Source organism: Pan paniscus, chromosome 2 (assembly GCF_029289425.2).
Source record: "Pan paniscus chromosome 2, NHGRI_mPanPan1-v2.0_pri, whole genome shotgun sequence".
Taxonomy (NCBI): domain Eukaryota; kingdom Metazoa; phylum Chordata; class Mammalia; order Primates; family Hominidae; genus Pan; species Pan paniscus.
In genome coordinates, this window is record NC_085926.1 from 177,541,814 (window position 1) to 177,559,385 (window position 17,572).

At 41.1% G+C, this 17,572-nt stretch overlaps 1 protein-coding gene across 3 annotated transcripts in view; it reads left to right on the forward strand.

The window, feature by feature from the left end:
- The window catches only part of USP13 (ubiquitin specific peptidase 13), a 133,019-nt gene that overhangs the window by 20,235 nt on the left and 95,212 nt on the right, over positions 1 to 17,572 (forward strand). Inside the window, exons 2-3 of one of the 3 annotated variants that reach the window (XM_008957343.4) lie at positions 8,698 to 8,823; positions 17,050 to 17,110. The exons of 1 other annotated variant lie outside the window; for it this stretch is intronic. In XM_008957343.4, coding sequence (XP_008955591.3) covers positions 8,698 to 8,823; positions 17,050 to 17,110 — 187 coding nt within the window. The remainder of the gene's footprint in view (positions 1 to 8,697; positions 8,824 to 17,049; positions 17,111 to 17,572) is intronic. One more of the 3 variants, XM_014344459.4, reaches the window with a different exon arrangement.

Consider the following 17,572-nt stretch of genomic DNA (forward strand, 5'->3'; position numbering starts at 1 on the left):
TGCGTGGCCATGAGTTTTATTTTGAGAATTCCCATTGTTTAGTCGTGCCAGAGACTTTAAGTGGAAGCTGTATTATGATGCATTTTAAATTCAGATCAGAAGGGCACTGAGGAATAGTTTGAGAGAGAGAGACCCAATAACAAATAGTGGAGACAAAAACTATCATTCATCCTACAAAAGTTTGTTCAATCCTGCCCTGTAGCAGGTACTGTTTTTGGGATTCAGTGGTGAATATGACACAGTTTTCCTGCCCCCCTGCCCTGTACCAGGTACTATTTTTAGGATTCAGCAATAAATGATAAAATTTTCCTGCCTTCAAGGAGCAAATGTGTATTTCAGCTTCTAAAGGTACTGGCGGCAAACTCAAGGAAGCCTGGGTTTCTCATAGCGATAGATTTCAATGAGCATGACACTGATTGTGAAATGAAAGCAGATTTAGGGTCAAGGACTGTCAGAAGAGGGGCTGAGCAGGGAGATGTGGGAGTAGTTCCTGGGCAGAGACTGGCAGAGTGTGGCGTTTGGGAAGCGCCTGCAGTGAGGAGGCATTGATGGGGCTGCTGTGAAGGCTGCAGGCCTGACCTCGTGTCCTGAAAGTCTTTTAGATAATGCTTTCCTGGCGGGTGAGACACTCTTAGACTTGGGCCGAGTTCACCTAGCCCTAGACAAGTGCTACCTAAAGTGTGTCAGCTGACTGGGCTGAGAGATGAGTACAACACTAAGAGTAGTGTTTCGAGATTTCTTTCTTTCGTTTTTTTCTTGAGACGGAGTTTCGCTCTTGTTGCCCAGGCAGGAGTGCAATGGCGCGATCTTGGCTCACCGCAACCTCCGCCTTTCGGGTTCAAACGATTCTCCTGCCTCAGCCTTCCTGAGTAGCTGGGATTACAGGCATGTGCCACTACGCCCGGCTAATTTTGTATTTTTAGTAGAGGCGGGGTTTCTCCATGTTGGCCAGGCTGGTCTCGAACTCCTGACCTCAGGTGATTCACCCGCCTCAGCCTCCCAAAGTGTTGGGATTACAGGTGTGAGCCACTGCGCCCGGCCTGTTTTGAGATTTGTATAGCAACTTGACATTGCAGCCACAGCCAAGTGTGTGACCAGTGGATCTGTTTGCCCAGGACATAGACCGGTTTGGGTTTTGTGGAACTTAAGGTGTGTGGTGAGTAAGACCATATCTGGCTGGAGCTTTGAACTAGTCATGTGCAGTGGGAACATGTATCTTTCCTTAACAAATGAAAACAACACAAAACAAAAAACAAAAACAACCTCATCCATCGTGACAATAGTTGGAGAAGCACCACTGTAGACCAAGCAAGACTCATTACACACAATTCATAAATTTGTCTTTTTAAATAATGTTGCAGTATTTTCTTGTGCTTATATGTCACAATTTCTTAACTCCTCTATTTGGGGCCATTGCTACATTATTTTATTATAGATAGTGCATGTGTGAATATTTTTGCACAAATTAGTTTTTTTTTAAATTCTTCTCTCGGGCCTGTACCCAGAGGGGAAATACTGTGTCAAAGGGTCACTGTTTTTTTGCTCTCTAGAAAGGCTGAGGATATATGGGTTTTCTCTGTGGCTTCAGGCTGTGCAATTTTAACAGTTTTTGCTGGTTTATGAGGCATGTACCTGTGCCTTGAGATTGTTTTAATATGCCTACTTAAGGAGGTTGTGAGGATGTGATGGTTTGATTTTAATATTTTCTCACATTGGAAACTAAATGGTTTTTTAAAAAATTCTTTCCTAGCACTTTGGGAAGCCGAGGCGGGCGGATCACAAGGTCAGGAGATTGAGACCATCCTGGCTAACACGGTGAAACCCTGTCTCTACTAAAAATACAAAAAATTAGCCAGGCATGGTGGCGGGCACCTGTAGTCCCAGCTACTCGGGAGGCTGAGGCAGGAGAATGGTGTGAACCCGGGAGGCGGAGTTTGCAGTGAGCAGAGATCACGCCACTGCACTCCAGCCTGGGCGACAGAGCGACACTCCATCTCAAAAAAAAAAAAATTTCTTAAGTTGAACTTGAATGTTGACATTCCCTTTTAAAAGTGGGCTGAATATATGAGTCTGCTCTTTTTAGTTTTGTAATTGCTTATTTCTTGGATCTATTTGGACTTTATTACCATGTTTCGTATAAGTTGTAGATCTAGGTTAATTTTCTTCTATACTGATGTTAATTTTCCTAGTAACTTTTATTGGTGATTCTTTTCTGCATTTTTGTATTTCCTGTGATTTGACATATATTAAACAGTTATCTTAGAATGAATATATTTGTGGGGCCTCCATTCTTATGCTACCATTAATATTTTTTAAAAATTTACCCAATGCTATATGAGTTTTATCTGTAACCTATTTTATTATTATTATTATTATTATTATTATTATTATTGAGATGGAGTCTCGCTCTGTTGCCCAAGCTGGAGTGCAGTGGCATGATCTCAGCTCACTGCAACCCCTGCCTCCCGGGTTCAAGGAATTCTCCTGCCTCAGCCTCCCGAGTAGCTGGGACTAGAAGCGTGTGCCGCCACGCCTGGCTAATTTTTGTGTTTTTAGTAGCAATGAGGTTTCACCATGTTGTCCAGGCTGGTCTGGAACTCCTGGCCTCAAGTGATCTGCCCATCTTGGCCTCCCAAAGTGCTGGGATTACAGGCTTGAGCCACTGTGCCCAGCCTGTAATCTATTTTAATTTAATAGAGCTGTCTACCACCATTACTTTAAAAAAAGTTTTATTTTGTATTCTGCCTGATATGGTTTGGCTGTGTCCCCACCCAAATCTTATCTTTGAATTGTAGTTCCCATAATCCCCACATGTCGTAGGAGGGACCTGGTGGGAGATAATTGAATCATGGGGTTGGTAACCCCCATCCTGTTCTCGTGATAGTGAGTGAGTTTTCATGAGATCTGATGGTTTTATAAGGAGCTTTTCCCCCTTTGCTCAGCACTTCTCCTTCCAGCCGCCCTGTGAAGAAGGTGCCTTTCTTTCCCTTCACCTTCCGCCATGATTTTGTTTCCTGAGGCCTTCCCAGCCATGCGGAACTGTGAGTCAGTTAAACCTCTTTCCTTTATAAATTACCCAGTCTCGGGTGTTTCATTATAGTAGTGTGAGAATGGACTCATACACTGTCCTTTGATTCTTCCAGTTGCATTTCACTGTCATCTTGAACCTGGCCTGATTGCTTGGCTGCCCTTTTGTCCACATGGAGGCATGCGCTTTACCATGCTTTTTTGGGTGGTGATCTTAGTGAGATGATGGCTGGTTAATGAGAGGATGAGGTTGGGGGTTTGAAACTCTGTGAGTCAAGAAGCTTAGCTTGATTGTGGGCTGTATACCATTCTCTGTGCTTTGGTCACAAGGAAATTGGGAGACAGTTATCCACATAGACTTTTTATCAGGATTGAAAGAAGCTGTTGGGAGCAGAGGCCATCGGGTGCTGACTCTGTATGTGAAAGACAGTGTATGATAGGACCAATATTTAGGTATGAATAGGGCAAGAGAGAAGAAAGCATGGATCATTAGACTGGGGTGTTTGTTTGTTCTATATGTGACAGGTTTGAAAGGGTTTTCTGTGTTAATGTTCCCTGAATTTTTAGAACTACTGGTGAATGCATTGGGCAGTGCCTCCCTGTCAGCACTGGCCATGTAAAGGGGCACACACTACCTCTGTGGCCAGCCTTGGTGTCCAGTGGAACATGCCTGTTGATGTTTTTTTTCCTCGCTCTATTGCCCAGGCTGGCATGCAGTGGCATGATCTTGGCTCACTGCAATCTCTGCCTCCTGGGTTCAAGCGATTCTCCTGCCTCAGCCTCCCAAGTAGCTGGATTACAGGCACCTGCCACCACGCCTAGCTAAGTTTTGTATTTTTAGTAGAGACTGGATTTTACCATGTTGGTCAGGCTGGTCTGGAACTCCTGACCTCAAATGATCCACCTGCCTCGGCCTCCCAAAGTGCTGGAATTACAGGCGTGAGCCACTGTGCCCGGCCACCTGTTGATGTTATAATGAAATCCTTCCTTATGTGGCCATTCCTCTCTGAGTGTCAAATAATTTTTCTCTTTGATTATGGACTTCGTGACATTATCAAGCGGCTTCAGAAATTGAGAATTCATGTCTGGTATGTTAAATTTCTGGCCGGGTGCAGTGGCTCACGCTGTAATCCCAGCACTTTGGGAGGCCGAGGTGGGTGGATAACAAGGTCAGGAGTTGCAGACCAGCCTGGCTAACTTGGAGAAACCCCGTCTCTACTGAAAATACAACATTAGCCGGGTGTTGTGGCGCATGCCTCTAATCCCAGATACTTGGGAGGCTGAGGCAGGAGAATCGCTTGAACCCGGGAGGTGGAGGTTGCGTTGAGCCAAGATCGCGCCATTGCATTCCAGCCTGGGCAACAAGAACAAAATTCAATGAGAAAATAAAATAAAATAAAATAAAATAAAATAAATTTCCATCAGATTCCCTAATAAGTAAAAAACTCTTGACAATGAAATTAGCAAAGACTATGTATGATTACTTAAGAAACTATAAACTCTTGGATATAGAGTATTTCTATATTTTTCTTTAGAAAAATACTGTCCTTGAACATTTTTGTTCTTCTGATTGCTAATTTCTTGGTTCTTCTACTAGTTGCCTAGTGTTTTTTTTCTGACAGATTAATATTTGTTACTCCCAGCCTATGTGGCTGTCAGACTCACTTATTCTTCCTCCTGCTTGTTTTCCCCAATTATAAAATGATTCAGATAATGAGATAATAATAATTAGCCCATAATGTATAATAAACAACATTTATGTATTGCCATATAGCACAGAAAGCACTTTGATATATTTCACCCCCTTTAAATTTCATGCAACTCTGTGTGGTGGGAATTATTGCTACGGCCATGTTTATAGAGGAGAACACTGGAGCTCAGAGCCCTATATGGCAGCCTGCCTTAGGCCAGAGAGCTAGCTGGTGACAGAGCATGACCTCTATTACAAATCCCATATTTTCCCCAGTAAATCTTCTGGTTCGAATTCATTGACTGAATTACATTTTATTGGAAGAGAATGGAACTTTTTTTTAAAATCACAATGGATTTAATGAATAATTGACTATTATAGTGATGCAGTATGTTTTTCTTAAGAGGTCTATCTATCCAAAGAACATGTTTATTTAGAAAACTCTTGAAAATACTTACCTAATCTGTTGATTAAATGCATGTAATGTGTTGTCTCTAGTTGAAGGACTTTTCTAATTTTATTTAAATGATTTCATGTAAAGGTAGAAAAGTTATCCACAAGCACAAGCTATATTATAATTATAAGCTTTTTTGGATGCTTTTTTTTTTTTTTTTTTTGAGACAGGGTCTCTTTCTGTCACCCAGGCTGGATGGCACAATCATGGCTCACTGCAACCTTGACCTCCCTGGGCTAAAGTGACCCTCCCACCTCAGCCTCCTAAGTAGCTGGGACAAAAGGCTGGCTAATTTTTGTAATATTATTTTTTTGTAGAGACAGGGTTTCTCCATGTTGCCCAGACTGGTCTTGAACTCCTGGGCTCAAGCAATCTGCCTGCCTCAGCCTCCCAAAATGCTGGGATTGGATGCTGTTTTGAAGTCAAGCTTTAAAAATTTCATTTGCAAGTGTTTGTTGCTAATGTCTGAAATTGCAGTTGACTCTGGTCTATTAACTTGTATCCTGTGATCTTGCTAAATTCACTTATTGCTCTTACTAGTTGTTATTTTCACTAGTGTGTGTAGATTCCTTAGAATTTTCAATATGGACTGTATTGTCATTAGGAAATAGAGACCACTTTACTTCTTTCTTTGTGATCTTTATACCTTTTATTTATTTATTTATTTATTTAGTTTGCTTATTGCAATGTATATGCTACAGTAGGAGGCACATACTTGAGTTAATGCTGTTAAGTGTTCACATTGTGAGAGGACTGTTTATAGCCTCACTTAGAAATTCCAGATACAATGTTAGAGAATTTGATTATTAGAAAATTGTTTAAGTTAACAATCTTTATTGGAGTTTTAAACAATTATTGGAATTTTAAACAATTTTTTGGAATTTTAAAAATTTTATTGGAATTTAAACAAATTTTAAACAAATAAATTTTAAACAAACAAATTTTAAACAATTTTTATTGGAATTTAAACAAATTTTAAACAAAATTATTGGAATTTTAAACAATTTTTAAATATATTTGTAATAAACATCAATGTTTGTTTTGATATTGTACTTTGTGCTCTACTGAAATGCACTGTAAGGAATTTTGTAAGGTATTTATTGGCAATTTTGACAGGCATTCAAAAGTTAGTTTTACATTATTTTATTATTATTATTTTTATTATTTGGACAGGTGAGACTAACCATAGCTTAAGAAAATCCACTTCCTTTGAGGAAAGGATGGCTAATTTTGTAGTCTAAGTTTACAGAAAAGCATGTTAAGCAAAGTGAGAGAACACAAGAGATGAAATTAAGATAGAAAATCAAGTATCTAAAATTCAGACATATCCTTGACTGTTCATTGTAGCAGTATGTCTTTAACTAAATAATATTATGTGCTTTGAAATGTGGCATAGAGGGATAAAAGGAGAAATAGATTCAACTCTAACACTTCCATGCTGTGTGAACTTGGGTAAGTGACCTATCCTTAGTTTTTTTTTTTTTTTTTGATACTGTTAAGTAGAAATAACAATAAGCAACTTGCAGTGGTTAGCATTAGAAATAATATACATATACATAAGATGGGCATGGTGGCTCACACCTGTAATCCCAACACTTTAGGAGGCTTAAGTGGGCGGATTGCTTGAGCCCAGGAGTTTGAGACCAGCCTAGGCAACATGGCAAAACCCTATCTCTACAAGAAATGCAAAAATTAGCTGGGTATGGTGGCACGTGCCTATAGTCCCAGCTACTTGGGAAGCTGAAGTGGGAGGATCTTGAGCCCAGGAGATTGAGGCTGCAGTGAGCCGGGATCCTGCCATTACACTCCAGCCTGGGGAACAGAGTGAGACGCTGTTGAAAACAACAACAACAAAAAGAAAGAAAGAGAGAGAGAAAGAGAACAATATACATGAAGCATATCAGACATGCAATAACATGCATTATAAGATTTCATCCTTTATTGTGTACTTACTGTTATTACAGATTGAGTATCCCTTATCTGAAATGCTTGGTACTAGAAGTGTTTCAGATTTTTAAATTTTTTGGATCTTGGAATATTTGCATTATATTTACTAGTTCAGCGTCCCTAATCTGAAAATCGGAAATCCAAAATGCTCCAAAATCTGAAACTTTTTGAACAGCAACATGATGCTTTAAGAAAAATGCTCATTGAAGCATTTCAGACTTTTGGATTAGAGATATTCAAGCTGTATTTATTACATTTTTTTTCCCCCAAGACAGAGTCTTGCTTTGTCACCCAGGCTGGAGTGCAGTGGCACTTATCTCAGCTCACTGCAACCTCCACCTCCCAGGTTCAAGCGATTCTCCTGCCTCAGCCTACCGAGTAGCTGGGATTACAGGCACGCACCACCACGCCCGGCTAATTTTTGTATTCTTAGTAGAGACGGGGTTTCACCATGTTGGCCAGGGGTTTCACCATGTTGGCCAGGCTGTTCTTGAACTCTTGACCTCGTGATCCGCCTGCCTCAGCCTCCCAAAGTGCTGGGATTACAGGCATGAGTCACCGTGCCCGGCGCTACATTGTTATAGTTTATTCATGAATACTGTCAAATATCATGTGTCACCAAAAGAAGGGAATAATATCTTTGAAGAACCCTTTCCTGCTAAAAGGACCTAAAACTTTGCATTCCTCACCAATGAATGAGGAAGAACGATGATAAAATATTACAGTGAAAATTTTGCCAACTTTCTTCTATCTTTCTCTTCCTTTGCTCTATTGTCAGACAAGCATGTTTATTTCCTAGAGCCTCTGAGGTGAGAACCGAAACGATTGCTCCGGTGTCCATAGGAGCACTTGGAGCCAGGGCTGGGGTGAAGCCACCGCTGTGGGTGTCTGTGGAGCTGCCGAATAGTCACTGATGATGACTACAGTGTTGTGACCAAGCGAGTTACAGAGAAACGCCACACTTTGAGACAAATTAAAGAGTCCTTTATTAGCTGGCGACCGAGAGGCAGCTAACGCTAAAAATTCTCTCGGCCCTGAGGAAGGGGCTAGTTTTGTTTCTATACTGTGGTCTAAATAGGGGAGGGGGGATTTTAGCTGAAGCAATTTTTACAGAAGCAGAACTGGCAAAAAGTTAAAAAATTAATTGGTTACAAATGTAGTTCCCAAAACAAACAGTTCCAGGTGCAGGGGCTTAAACTATCACAAAGAGATAAATGCAGGGGTTTTGGGTGCCATCCACCGAGCGCGTCCTCAGGAGCTGGTGGTGCAGCTTGCCTCAATATCTTATCAGTAGGTACATTCCTGGACGTGCTTTGAGTCAGTTTACACTAGTTACGCCTTAAGGGAGGGGGGTGAAAGGGGGCTGCAAGTGAAGAAACTAAAATGGAGTCTGTCCGGCTCTCTGTCTGCTAGGAGAGAGTCACTTGGGTTAAAACAAGGTAGGGTATCACAGCAGGAGCCTCGGTGGCCCTTTGCCAGGCCTTGTCTTCAGCGTTTGCCTTCCTTCCCTTTCCCTCTTTCTACATCTGACTACTGGGCTAGGTGTCGTCGGCTAATGTACTTTTTCTCTTTCTTCTAGAATTCTGAAGGTGGACTCTATGTATGCATGAATACATTTTTGGCCTTTGGAAGGGAACATGTTGAAAGACATTTTCGAAAAACTGGACAGAGTGTATACATGCACCTGAAAAGACATGTGCGAGAGGTGAGAGCGGCACTTTCAGAGAACTGGCCTTGATGTCTTCCCTGTAACGTTGTCACAGTGTGCTTTCTCACGTGGAAATTTGACCATGCCCACATAACTTGCGATTCCCTGTGACGATGAGAAACAAAAACAGCACTGCTTGCAAAATCCAGAGAGTCTCCCAACCCTTATCGTAACCAGTTTTATTTTTCTTCCTCTAAACTTCTGATTGGTGTTTTTAAGAATACATAGATTGACTAATTGGAAAAAAAAACCGAAACTAGGTTTAAAAATACAGAAAAGTACAGAGACACCCATGGATCCAAAAATCATAAAAAAAAAAAAAACCATTTGAATGTTCCTGCTTCAGATGTTTTGTTTTGTTTTTTAGTATAAGAAATAGAGCTTCCTTAAAAATTCAAGTTCCTTTTGTCCCTCTCCCTCACCAGAAGTAACCACTGCTTTGAACTTTTTCTGTGTCATGCATGCCATTATATTTTATTAACAAATGCATATTCAAGAACAATATATAGTATAACTTTATATGTTTTAAAGATGTAGATAAATGCTATCATACGCCTAACTATAATTCTGTGAAGAGTTTTTCCCCTCGGCATCCAAATGTTTCATTTCTTTTGGAATCTGTCCATGTCGAGATACATCTGGATGTATTTAATTCATTTCAATAGTTTGGTTTTTCATCTTATGAGTACCTTGTAATTTATTTTCTTCTCGTATTGATGAACATTTAGATCGTTTCTATTTTTTGCTACTGTAAAGAATGCAGCAATTAACATTTTTATACACTTCACCTGGGGGTACATGTGCCAGAGTTCTTCAGGAAATAGATCTGGAAGTGGTAGTGCAGGCTCATGTTATGCTTATCTTTGTTTTTACTAGATAGTGCCAAGTCTCTCCCCAGAGTGATTGTACCTATTTACACTCTGATCTGCAATAATTATGATTTCTTGCTTTCCCACACCTTCACCAACCCTTGGTCAGAGTTCTGTTTTTGCCAAATATTTAGATGAAGTGGCATCTAAATATTTGGCACATCTCTTTGTACTTTCTATTCTGGTTTTTTTTTCTTGTTGGATTTGCCTATTTATATTTTTGGCCTATTTCTTTATGGATTTATCTTTTTCTTATAAGTGTGATGAGTTATTTTTACATTCTGGATACCAAACCTTTGTTTGTTACATACTAGATTTCCTTTGAGTCTGTGGCTTGTCGTTTTACTTTGTTTATGAATTATTTTGTAGAATAGAAGTTGTAAGTTTTGAATTAGTTAGATTTATTAAACTTTTTGTCGTATGAGTTGTGCTTTTTGTATCTTGTCTAAGAAATTGTTTCCTACCTCAACGTCATAAAGACATTTTTACTAGTCTGTTTTCAGTTGCTGATAAAGACATACTTAAGACTGGGCAATTTACAAAAGAAAGAGGTTTAACAGACTTACAGTTCCATGTGGCTGGGGAGGTGTCACAATCATGGTAGAAGGCAAAAAGGAGCAAGTCACATCTTACGTGGATGGTAGCAGGCAAAGAGAGAGCTTGTGCAGGGAAATTCCCATTTTTAAAACCATCGGATCTCATGAGACTCGTTCACTATCATGAGAACAGTGCAGGAAAGACCCGCCCCCATAATTCAATCACCTCCCACCGGATTCCTCCCATGACATGGGGGAATTGTGGGAGTTATAATTCCAGAGGAGATTTGAGTGGGGACACAGCCAAACTATATCACATTTCTTACAGTTGTTTTTAAATTTTTATTTAAGTGTGTGTGAACGTGACTGTTTTAACATTTTAGGTCTTTAATCCATCTATAACTTATTTTTGTATTTGTATGAAGAATGGGAATCTATTTTTTCATATTGATAACCAGTTGTTTCACTAGTCATAGAGCAGTACAACTTTTCCCAATAATTTATAGTATCACCCTTTTCGTTTTATTTATTTATTTTTTGAGACGGAGTCTCTCTCTGTCACCAGGCTGGAGTGCAGTGGCGCGATCTTGGCTTACTGCAACCTCGGCCTCCTGGGTTCAAGTGATTCTCCTGCCTCAGCCTCCTGAGTAGCTGGGACTACAGGTGCGCGCCACCATGCCTGGCTAACTTTTGTATTTTTAGTAGAGACAGGGTTTCACCATGTTGGCCAGGATGGTCTCACTATCTCGACCTCATGATCCGCCCCCTTCGGCCTCCCAAAGTGCTGGGATTACAGGTATGAGCCACCACGCCTGGCAGTACCTTTATACACACACACACACACACACACACACACACACACACACATTTTGTTTGTTTTTTGAGACATGGTCTCACTCTGTCACCCAGGCTGGAGTGCAGTGGCGCCACCACGGCTCATTGTAGCCACAACCTCCTGGGCTCAAGTGATCCTCCCACCTCAGCCCCCCAAGTAGCTGAGACCACAGGCATGGGTCACAACATCTGGCTAATTTCTGTATTTTTTGTAGAGATGGGGTTTTGCCATGTTTCCCAGGTGACCATGGTGCTCCGTCTTGTGCTCCTGAGCCTAAGCAATCCACTGGCCTCAGCCTCCCAAAGTGCTGGGATTACAGCTGAGAGCCACTGTGCCTGGCTACCCTTTTTATATTTTAACTTGCTGTTCACATTTGGGTCTCTCTTCACTCTCTCAGTTGTGTTCTGTTGATCTTATTTGTCTGTCTCTGCATTGGTATGGCAAGCCTTGATATCTTTTAGTGCAAGCACTTTTTCCATGTTTATTTATTTTTCTTTCTTTTTTTTTTTCTGATGCTGTGGTTGAAGCCATATTTATTTTTTTTTCCAGAATTTTCCTGGGTATTTCTAGCCATTTATTTTTCTATATGGATTATGGAATTAGTTCATCTAGCTTAAAAAATCCTATTGGGATGTTGATGACAGTCACATTGAATTTATAGATTAACCTATAATCCACATCCTTGTGTAAGCTCTATGAGGGCAGGGACTTTCTTTGGTTTTGTCCACTGCTGTGTCCTTAGCACTTAACAGTGCCTAGCATATAGTAGGTGCTTCATAAATATTTATTAAGTATTTAACATATCGTACCTCTTTTTTCACATTTCCTTTTTGTCATTCAATACTTTTTGTAATTTTTTATAAAGGAACTCATATTTTGTTAGATTTTTTTTAGTACCCTATAATTTCTTTTTTTTTTTTTACCATTACTGCCATCCTTTATTTTTTACACATTAACTGGTTATTGATGGTATTTGGAAATATTGTTAATTAATAAATGTTGATTTTATATTTAGCAATGCTGTTCAACTTTTACTTTAGTTCTAATAGTTTGTGCACGATTTTGGATCTTCTCAATGGTCAATGCTGATTTGAAGTTTCTCTAATTTCTCACCTTAGCCTTCCTAATACAGTCTCTGTTTAAGTTCCTAACAAAGAAGAGGGGGAGAGCAGGAGGAAGAGAATGAAGAAAGGCCAGAAAGTCAGATAAGGCATAAACTCAATGATTAGGTTCAAAATAATTTTGACTTGCTACTGAATGATTTCCACTCACTAATTCTGTTAGGTGGTACCTAATAATTCTTGTGAAGTCTGTTTTGTGACTTAATATAAAGTGATGAAATTTTAGAAAACTAAAAAAAAAAAAAAAAAAAGAAAGAAACAGAGGCCCAGAGACTTAGTAACTTGCTCAGAGTCACAAAGTTAGCAGCAGAACTGTGGAATGCTGGTAAACTTGTACACTTAGCTCTGCCTCTGGAATTTTGAGTTAAATGTTTCACTCTCTGACCAAAATTTCTACTCATTTTTGCTCTTTCACTCATTTATTCCTATTTTGATCATTTGTTGTAGGTCCTGAAGACCTTCAGGCCCGTGACTTGTTTAGCTTACTTCTCATGATTCATTTTTTTCAACATTCTGTAATCCACAGCACCCTGAACTGACTTTTATTCTCCTGTCTTGCCTCCTTAACTGTCCTCCAGAACTCCAAACAGTTGCTCCATTGATGTCACTGTCTACTTCCATGCACAGACTGCTGGAAACCCCACACTATGATGGATTTGAGTGTGTCACATTTTGGGCCTTTCCTCTTCCATTGCGCCCTCTCCCTGCCCAGCAAACCTTCTAGTCTGTATCCTGTCCCACTCCCGTGAGTGGCCATTCTAACCTTTGGATGCTTTCCTTAAGCCTTTTCTATACATTCCTTGGTATCCTCATCATACTCATAAAATTATCTTGACTTGTACTTTGCAGGAAAAAAGGGAATCCCTGGACAGGAACTCACTTAACTTATTCCTTGTGTCCTGGAAGCTCACTCAGTGGCTCACACCTGTCATCCCAGTGCTTTGGGAGGCCAAGGTGGGAGCCTGGCTTGAGGACAGGAGTTTGAGACCACCCTGGGCAACATAGTGAGACTCCGTCTTGACAAAAAAATAAAATAATTAGCCTGGAATGGTGGCGCATGCCTTAGTCTCAGCTACTTGGGAGGCTGAGGCTGGAGGAATACTTGAGCCCAGGAATTTCAGGTTACAGAGTGAGCTATTATCAGGCCACTGTACACCTGAGCAACAGAGTGAGACTCTGTCTCTTAGAAAAACAAAACCAACGCCACACAACCATCTTTCTAATTTGTGTCCTTCTTCAGTCATTGCATTCTTTTATTAAAAGCTTCTTTAAAAACTTTTCTGATCTGGTCTGTACTACATCTGCCACTAAGACTCAACATTGCAGTCTGATCTTGTTAATCCACTAACACTGCCCAGGTTGTCAGTCACCTCTTAGGTGTCACACTTGGTGGATATGTTTTAGCTCCAGTGTTACTTGACTTTTTGAGTATTTGCATGTTTGAGCTTGTTTTCCTTTGGAACTGTTCCTTTCCTGTTTTCTTTGACACCATTCTTTCTTGGCTTCCGCTTATCCTTTCTCAGTTTCTTTCACCAACATCTCTTCCTTTGTTTACCTCTTAGTTATCGGCATTTCCTAGGATGCCATTTGGCCATCCTGTCTTCTTCCTCAGAAGGATACTTTTCTTCATCAGGGTTATCCATATTTTTGTTTAACCACTTTCTCTAAGCTGATGACATTCAAATTAATATCTCTCTGGAGGTGAAGATCTGATCATCTTATTCTGATCTGGATTTTTCTACTCCAGCATTTCATAGGTACTTCAAGGTTGGTGTGCCCAGACTGAACACAGTATTTCTTGCTAAAAAATTTCCTTCCTCTTCAATTCTGGAGACCTAGATATTCTTTGATCTGCTTTCCCTCTGTGTCTTACTGGTGATCTTGTTACCTGGGCTTCCCAAATAGCTCTGAGGTCCACCCTGTCTTCTCCATTCCTGCTGTTCTTGTCTGAGTGCTCATTATCCTTAAAAGGACTAGTGCTGGCCAGGTGCGGTGGCTCACACCTATAATCCCAACATTTTGGGAGGCTGAGGTGGGTGGATCACCTGAGGTCGGGAGTTCGAGACCAGCCTGACCAACATGGAGAAACCATGTCTCTACTAAAAATACAAAATCAGCTGGGCGTGGTGGCGCATGCCTGTAGTCCCAGCTACTCGGGAGGCTGGCGCAGGAGAATCGCTTGGACCTGGGAGGCTGAAGTTGCGGTAAGCCAAGATCGTGCCATTGCACTCCAGCCTGGAAAACAAGAGTGAAACTCTGTCTCAAAAAAAAAAAAAAAAAAAGGACTACTGCTGTTGCTTCCTGACTAACCTTCCTTCCCTCAAACTTGCTGCCTTCAATCCCACCCAGTCTGCACACTGCTCCCAGAGCCATCTTTCCAAATGCACATATCTATGGCACACTGGCACTTAAATCTCTGATGTTTCTCCCTCTTCTACAGGATGAAGTCCAAACTCTTTTGCATGTAATTATAAGGTGCTCATGATCTGGAGCCTGCAGCCTTTCTAACCCTCACTCTTATTTCACCAAGTTTGTGCTCCAGACATAGCAAATCACTTCTTCTTTCTGGAGCACACTGTGATTTTATGCTTTTGTGTATGCTGTTTTCTCTGTCTAGGATGTCTTACTTCTATCCCCACTCCCCTCTTACCTGTTTTACTCCCTGTAATCAGGATATCCATCCATCCGTCCGTCCATCCATCCATCCATCCATCCATCCATCCATCCATCCATATATCCATCCATCCATCCGTATATCCATCCATCCGTATATCCATCCATCCGTATATCCATCCATCCATTCATCCATCCATCCATCCATCCATCCATCCATCCATCCATCCATCTATCCATCTATCCAACAAATATTTACTCAGTAGCTGCTATATGCCAGGATTGCTGCTGCTCTTACCAGCCCTGCCCACACCCTTTTCCTCAAATGAACTGCTCATTTCCTCCTTACGATATGATTGTGCCTTTTTTGAATCTTTCTTAGCACTCATCAGAATCTGTGGTACCATTTGTTTACATATATGCTCCCCTACTATGCTGGCTAGCTCCTTAAAAGATGCAACATGTCTTCATTCAGTTGGCAGTCTGAGCTCCAGCATAGAATCTGACACATGGGCACAGTCATATTTGCTGATGGAGGAGTTTTATTTTCTCAAACCTTGTTGATTTTGGTTGTTGACTGATGCAGAGGTGATGGTCTTTAGAAGGAGGTTCTACTTTTTTGGAAGTCTAAGATGTGAATCTCACAGTCTGGGACAGGCTTGTGTTCTAGCAAGTTTTCATGCAACCCCTCCTTGTTATCCTTCCGGCATCATGCAGGAAGGGAGGAGGCAGTGAGACTAAAATAATTAAAAGGACACCATACAATTCTGTAGAGAGATTTCAGGGGACCTCCAGGATTGTTAAAGGTGCTTTGCAATAGGTTTTATTTCATCCCTTTTTGAAGCAGGTAAGTGGAAAGGGGGAAGAAAGAGGCCCTGAGATAATAGAGGAGCAACTCTAAGAGAGGAGATGTGCATTTGGCATCAGTATTTGGAGGGACAGGTTTTTGAGAAAGTGTTCTGTAATGCAGATTCCTAAGATGTGAACTGTAAACCTGTAGTAGAAGCTGTAAAAACTTAATGTGAGAATCACAAGGATGAGTCAGCCTTCAAAGTCAACTATTAAAATGTGAGAAAGCAGACTTAGGACTCATGAGAGGACAAACTGAGAAGCAGAAAATGTGCAGCAAGGTCTCGACACCTGTGGCTGCTTGGAATGATGCGGCGTTAAACCCACACATGGTGGTCTGCTGGAAACATGCTTTTTTCTAGTAACTGAAAAAACATACAGTGTGGAAATATGGTTTTGGCATTATACTTGATTTGAGAGTAAAATGTTTTGTGTGAGCATCAGATGAATGGCCTCTTTTGTATTACCACTCGATGGGCATTTTATTTCATTACTGCTGATGGCTTCCATCATAGGTAGAAAATACACGATGCTGGGTGGGGTGCGGTGGCTCACACCTGTAATCCCAGCACTTTGGGAGGCCGAGGTGGGCAGATCACGAGGTCAGGAGTTCAAGACCAGCCTGACCAACACAGTGAAACCCCGTCTCTACTAAAAATATTAAAAATTAGCTGGGTGTGGTGGCGGCTGCTTGTAATCTCAGCTACTCGGGAGGTTGAGGCAGGAGAATCGCTTGAACCCAGGAGGCGGAGGTTGCTGTGAGCCGAGACTGCGCCACTGCACTCCAGCCTGGGCGACTGTGTGAGACTCCATCTCAAAAAAAAAAAGCCAAAAAAAAAGAAAATACACGATGCTTACGATGGCAAACATAGCCACTTGTCGGTGCTCCAAAAATGTTTAGGGAGGTTAGATTGAGATTTCATATGACCAGACTATCAATGACTATTGATATTTATTAAGCCTTTCAACAGTAGTTGTTAGGCATGCCCAGGGCCAAGCACTAGAGACCCACTGGGTAAGCAGGAGAATAAGATCCTCACCTTCTGGAGCCCCATCATCTTTCCTGAGTTTTTCAATGTCAGGCCTGGACTCCTGCCCTCTTGGGAGCAGGTGCTGATTTGAAATTTAAGTATCGACTTCACCTTGATCCCTGGTTTCCATTTCTCTTTCCAGAAGCGTTTTCTTTATAATTTAATAAAAATAAGCAGGTGGATAGCATTGCCCTTCACCTACCTGCATTAACCTGGGTCAGTTCCCTGTTTATCCTGGAATTGCTAATCTAGATGGAATATTTCTTCTTGGCCTTCTGTAAAAACTAGGAACCGCTGAGATGTGCTTTTCCCTCACAAAGATGTTTATTTTATAGGCCGCATTTTAATGATCTTTTGTTTTCTTTTCAGAAGGTAAGAGGGGCGTCTGGTGGAGCGTTACCAAAAAGGAGGAATTCCAAGATTTTTTTAGGTAAATAGTTATCAGTAGCATGCTCAGATTTTGTGTTTGTGTGTGTGTATATGTGCATACTCATGTGCATCTGTGATTTAGAGTAATAGGTTGTTTATTGCTGTACAATTTAAGGATGAGAGGCACAGATTTAAGGCCCGCCTCCACTTTGCGTTTACCTACCAGTGAAGTGTGCTTTTAGCCGTCTTAGTTGGGTTTAGTGCTTTGAAGCAATTATACTTACAGTGACTTGAGAGTAATTATAATTCTGCTTCAGTTCTGTTTATTGCTTACTTTATTTTTATTTTTTGAGACAGGGTCTGGCTCTCTCGGCCAGGCTGGAATGCAGTGGTGCCATCTTGGCTCACTACAACCTGCGCCTCCCGGGCTCAAGCCATTCTCCCACCTCAGCCTCCCAAGTAGCTGAGACTACAGGCACACACCACCACGACTGGCTAATTTTTTGTACTTTTTGTAGAGATG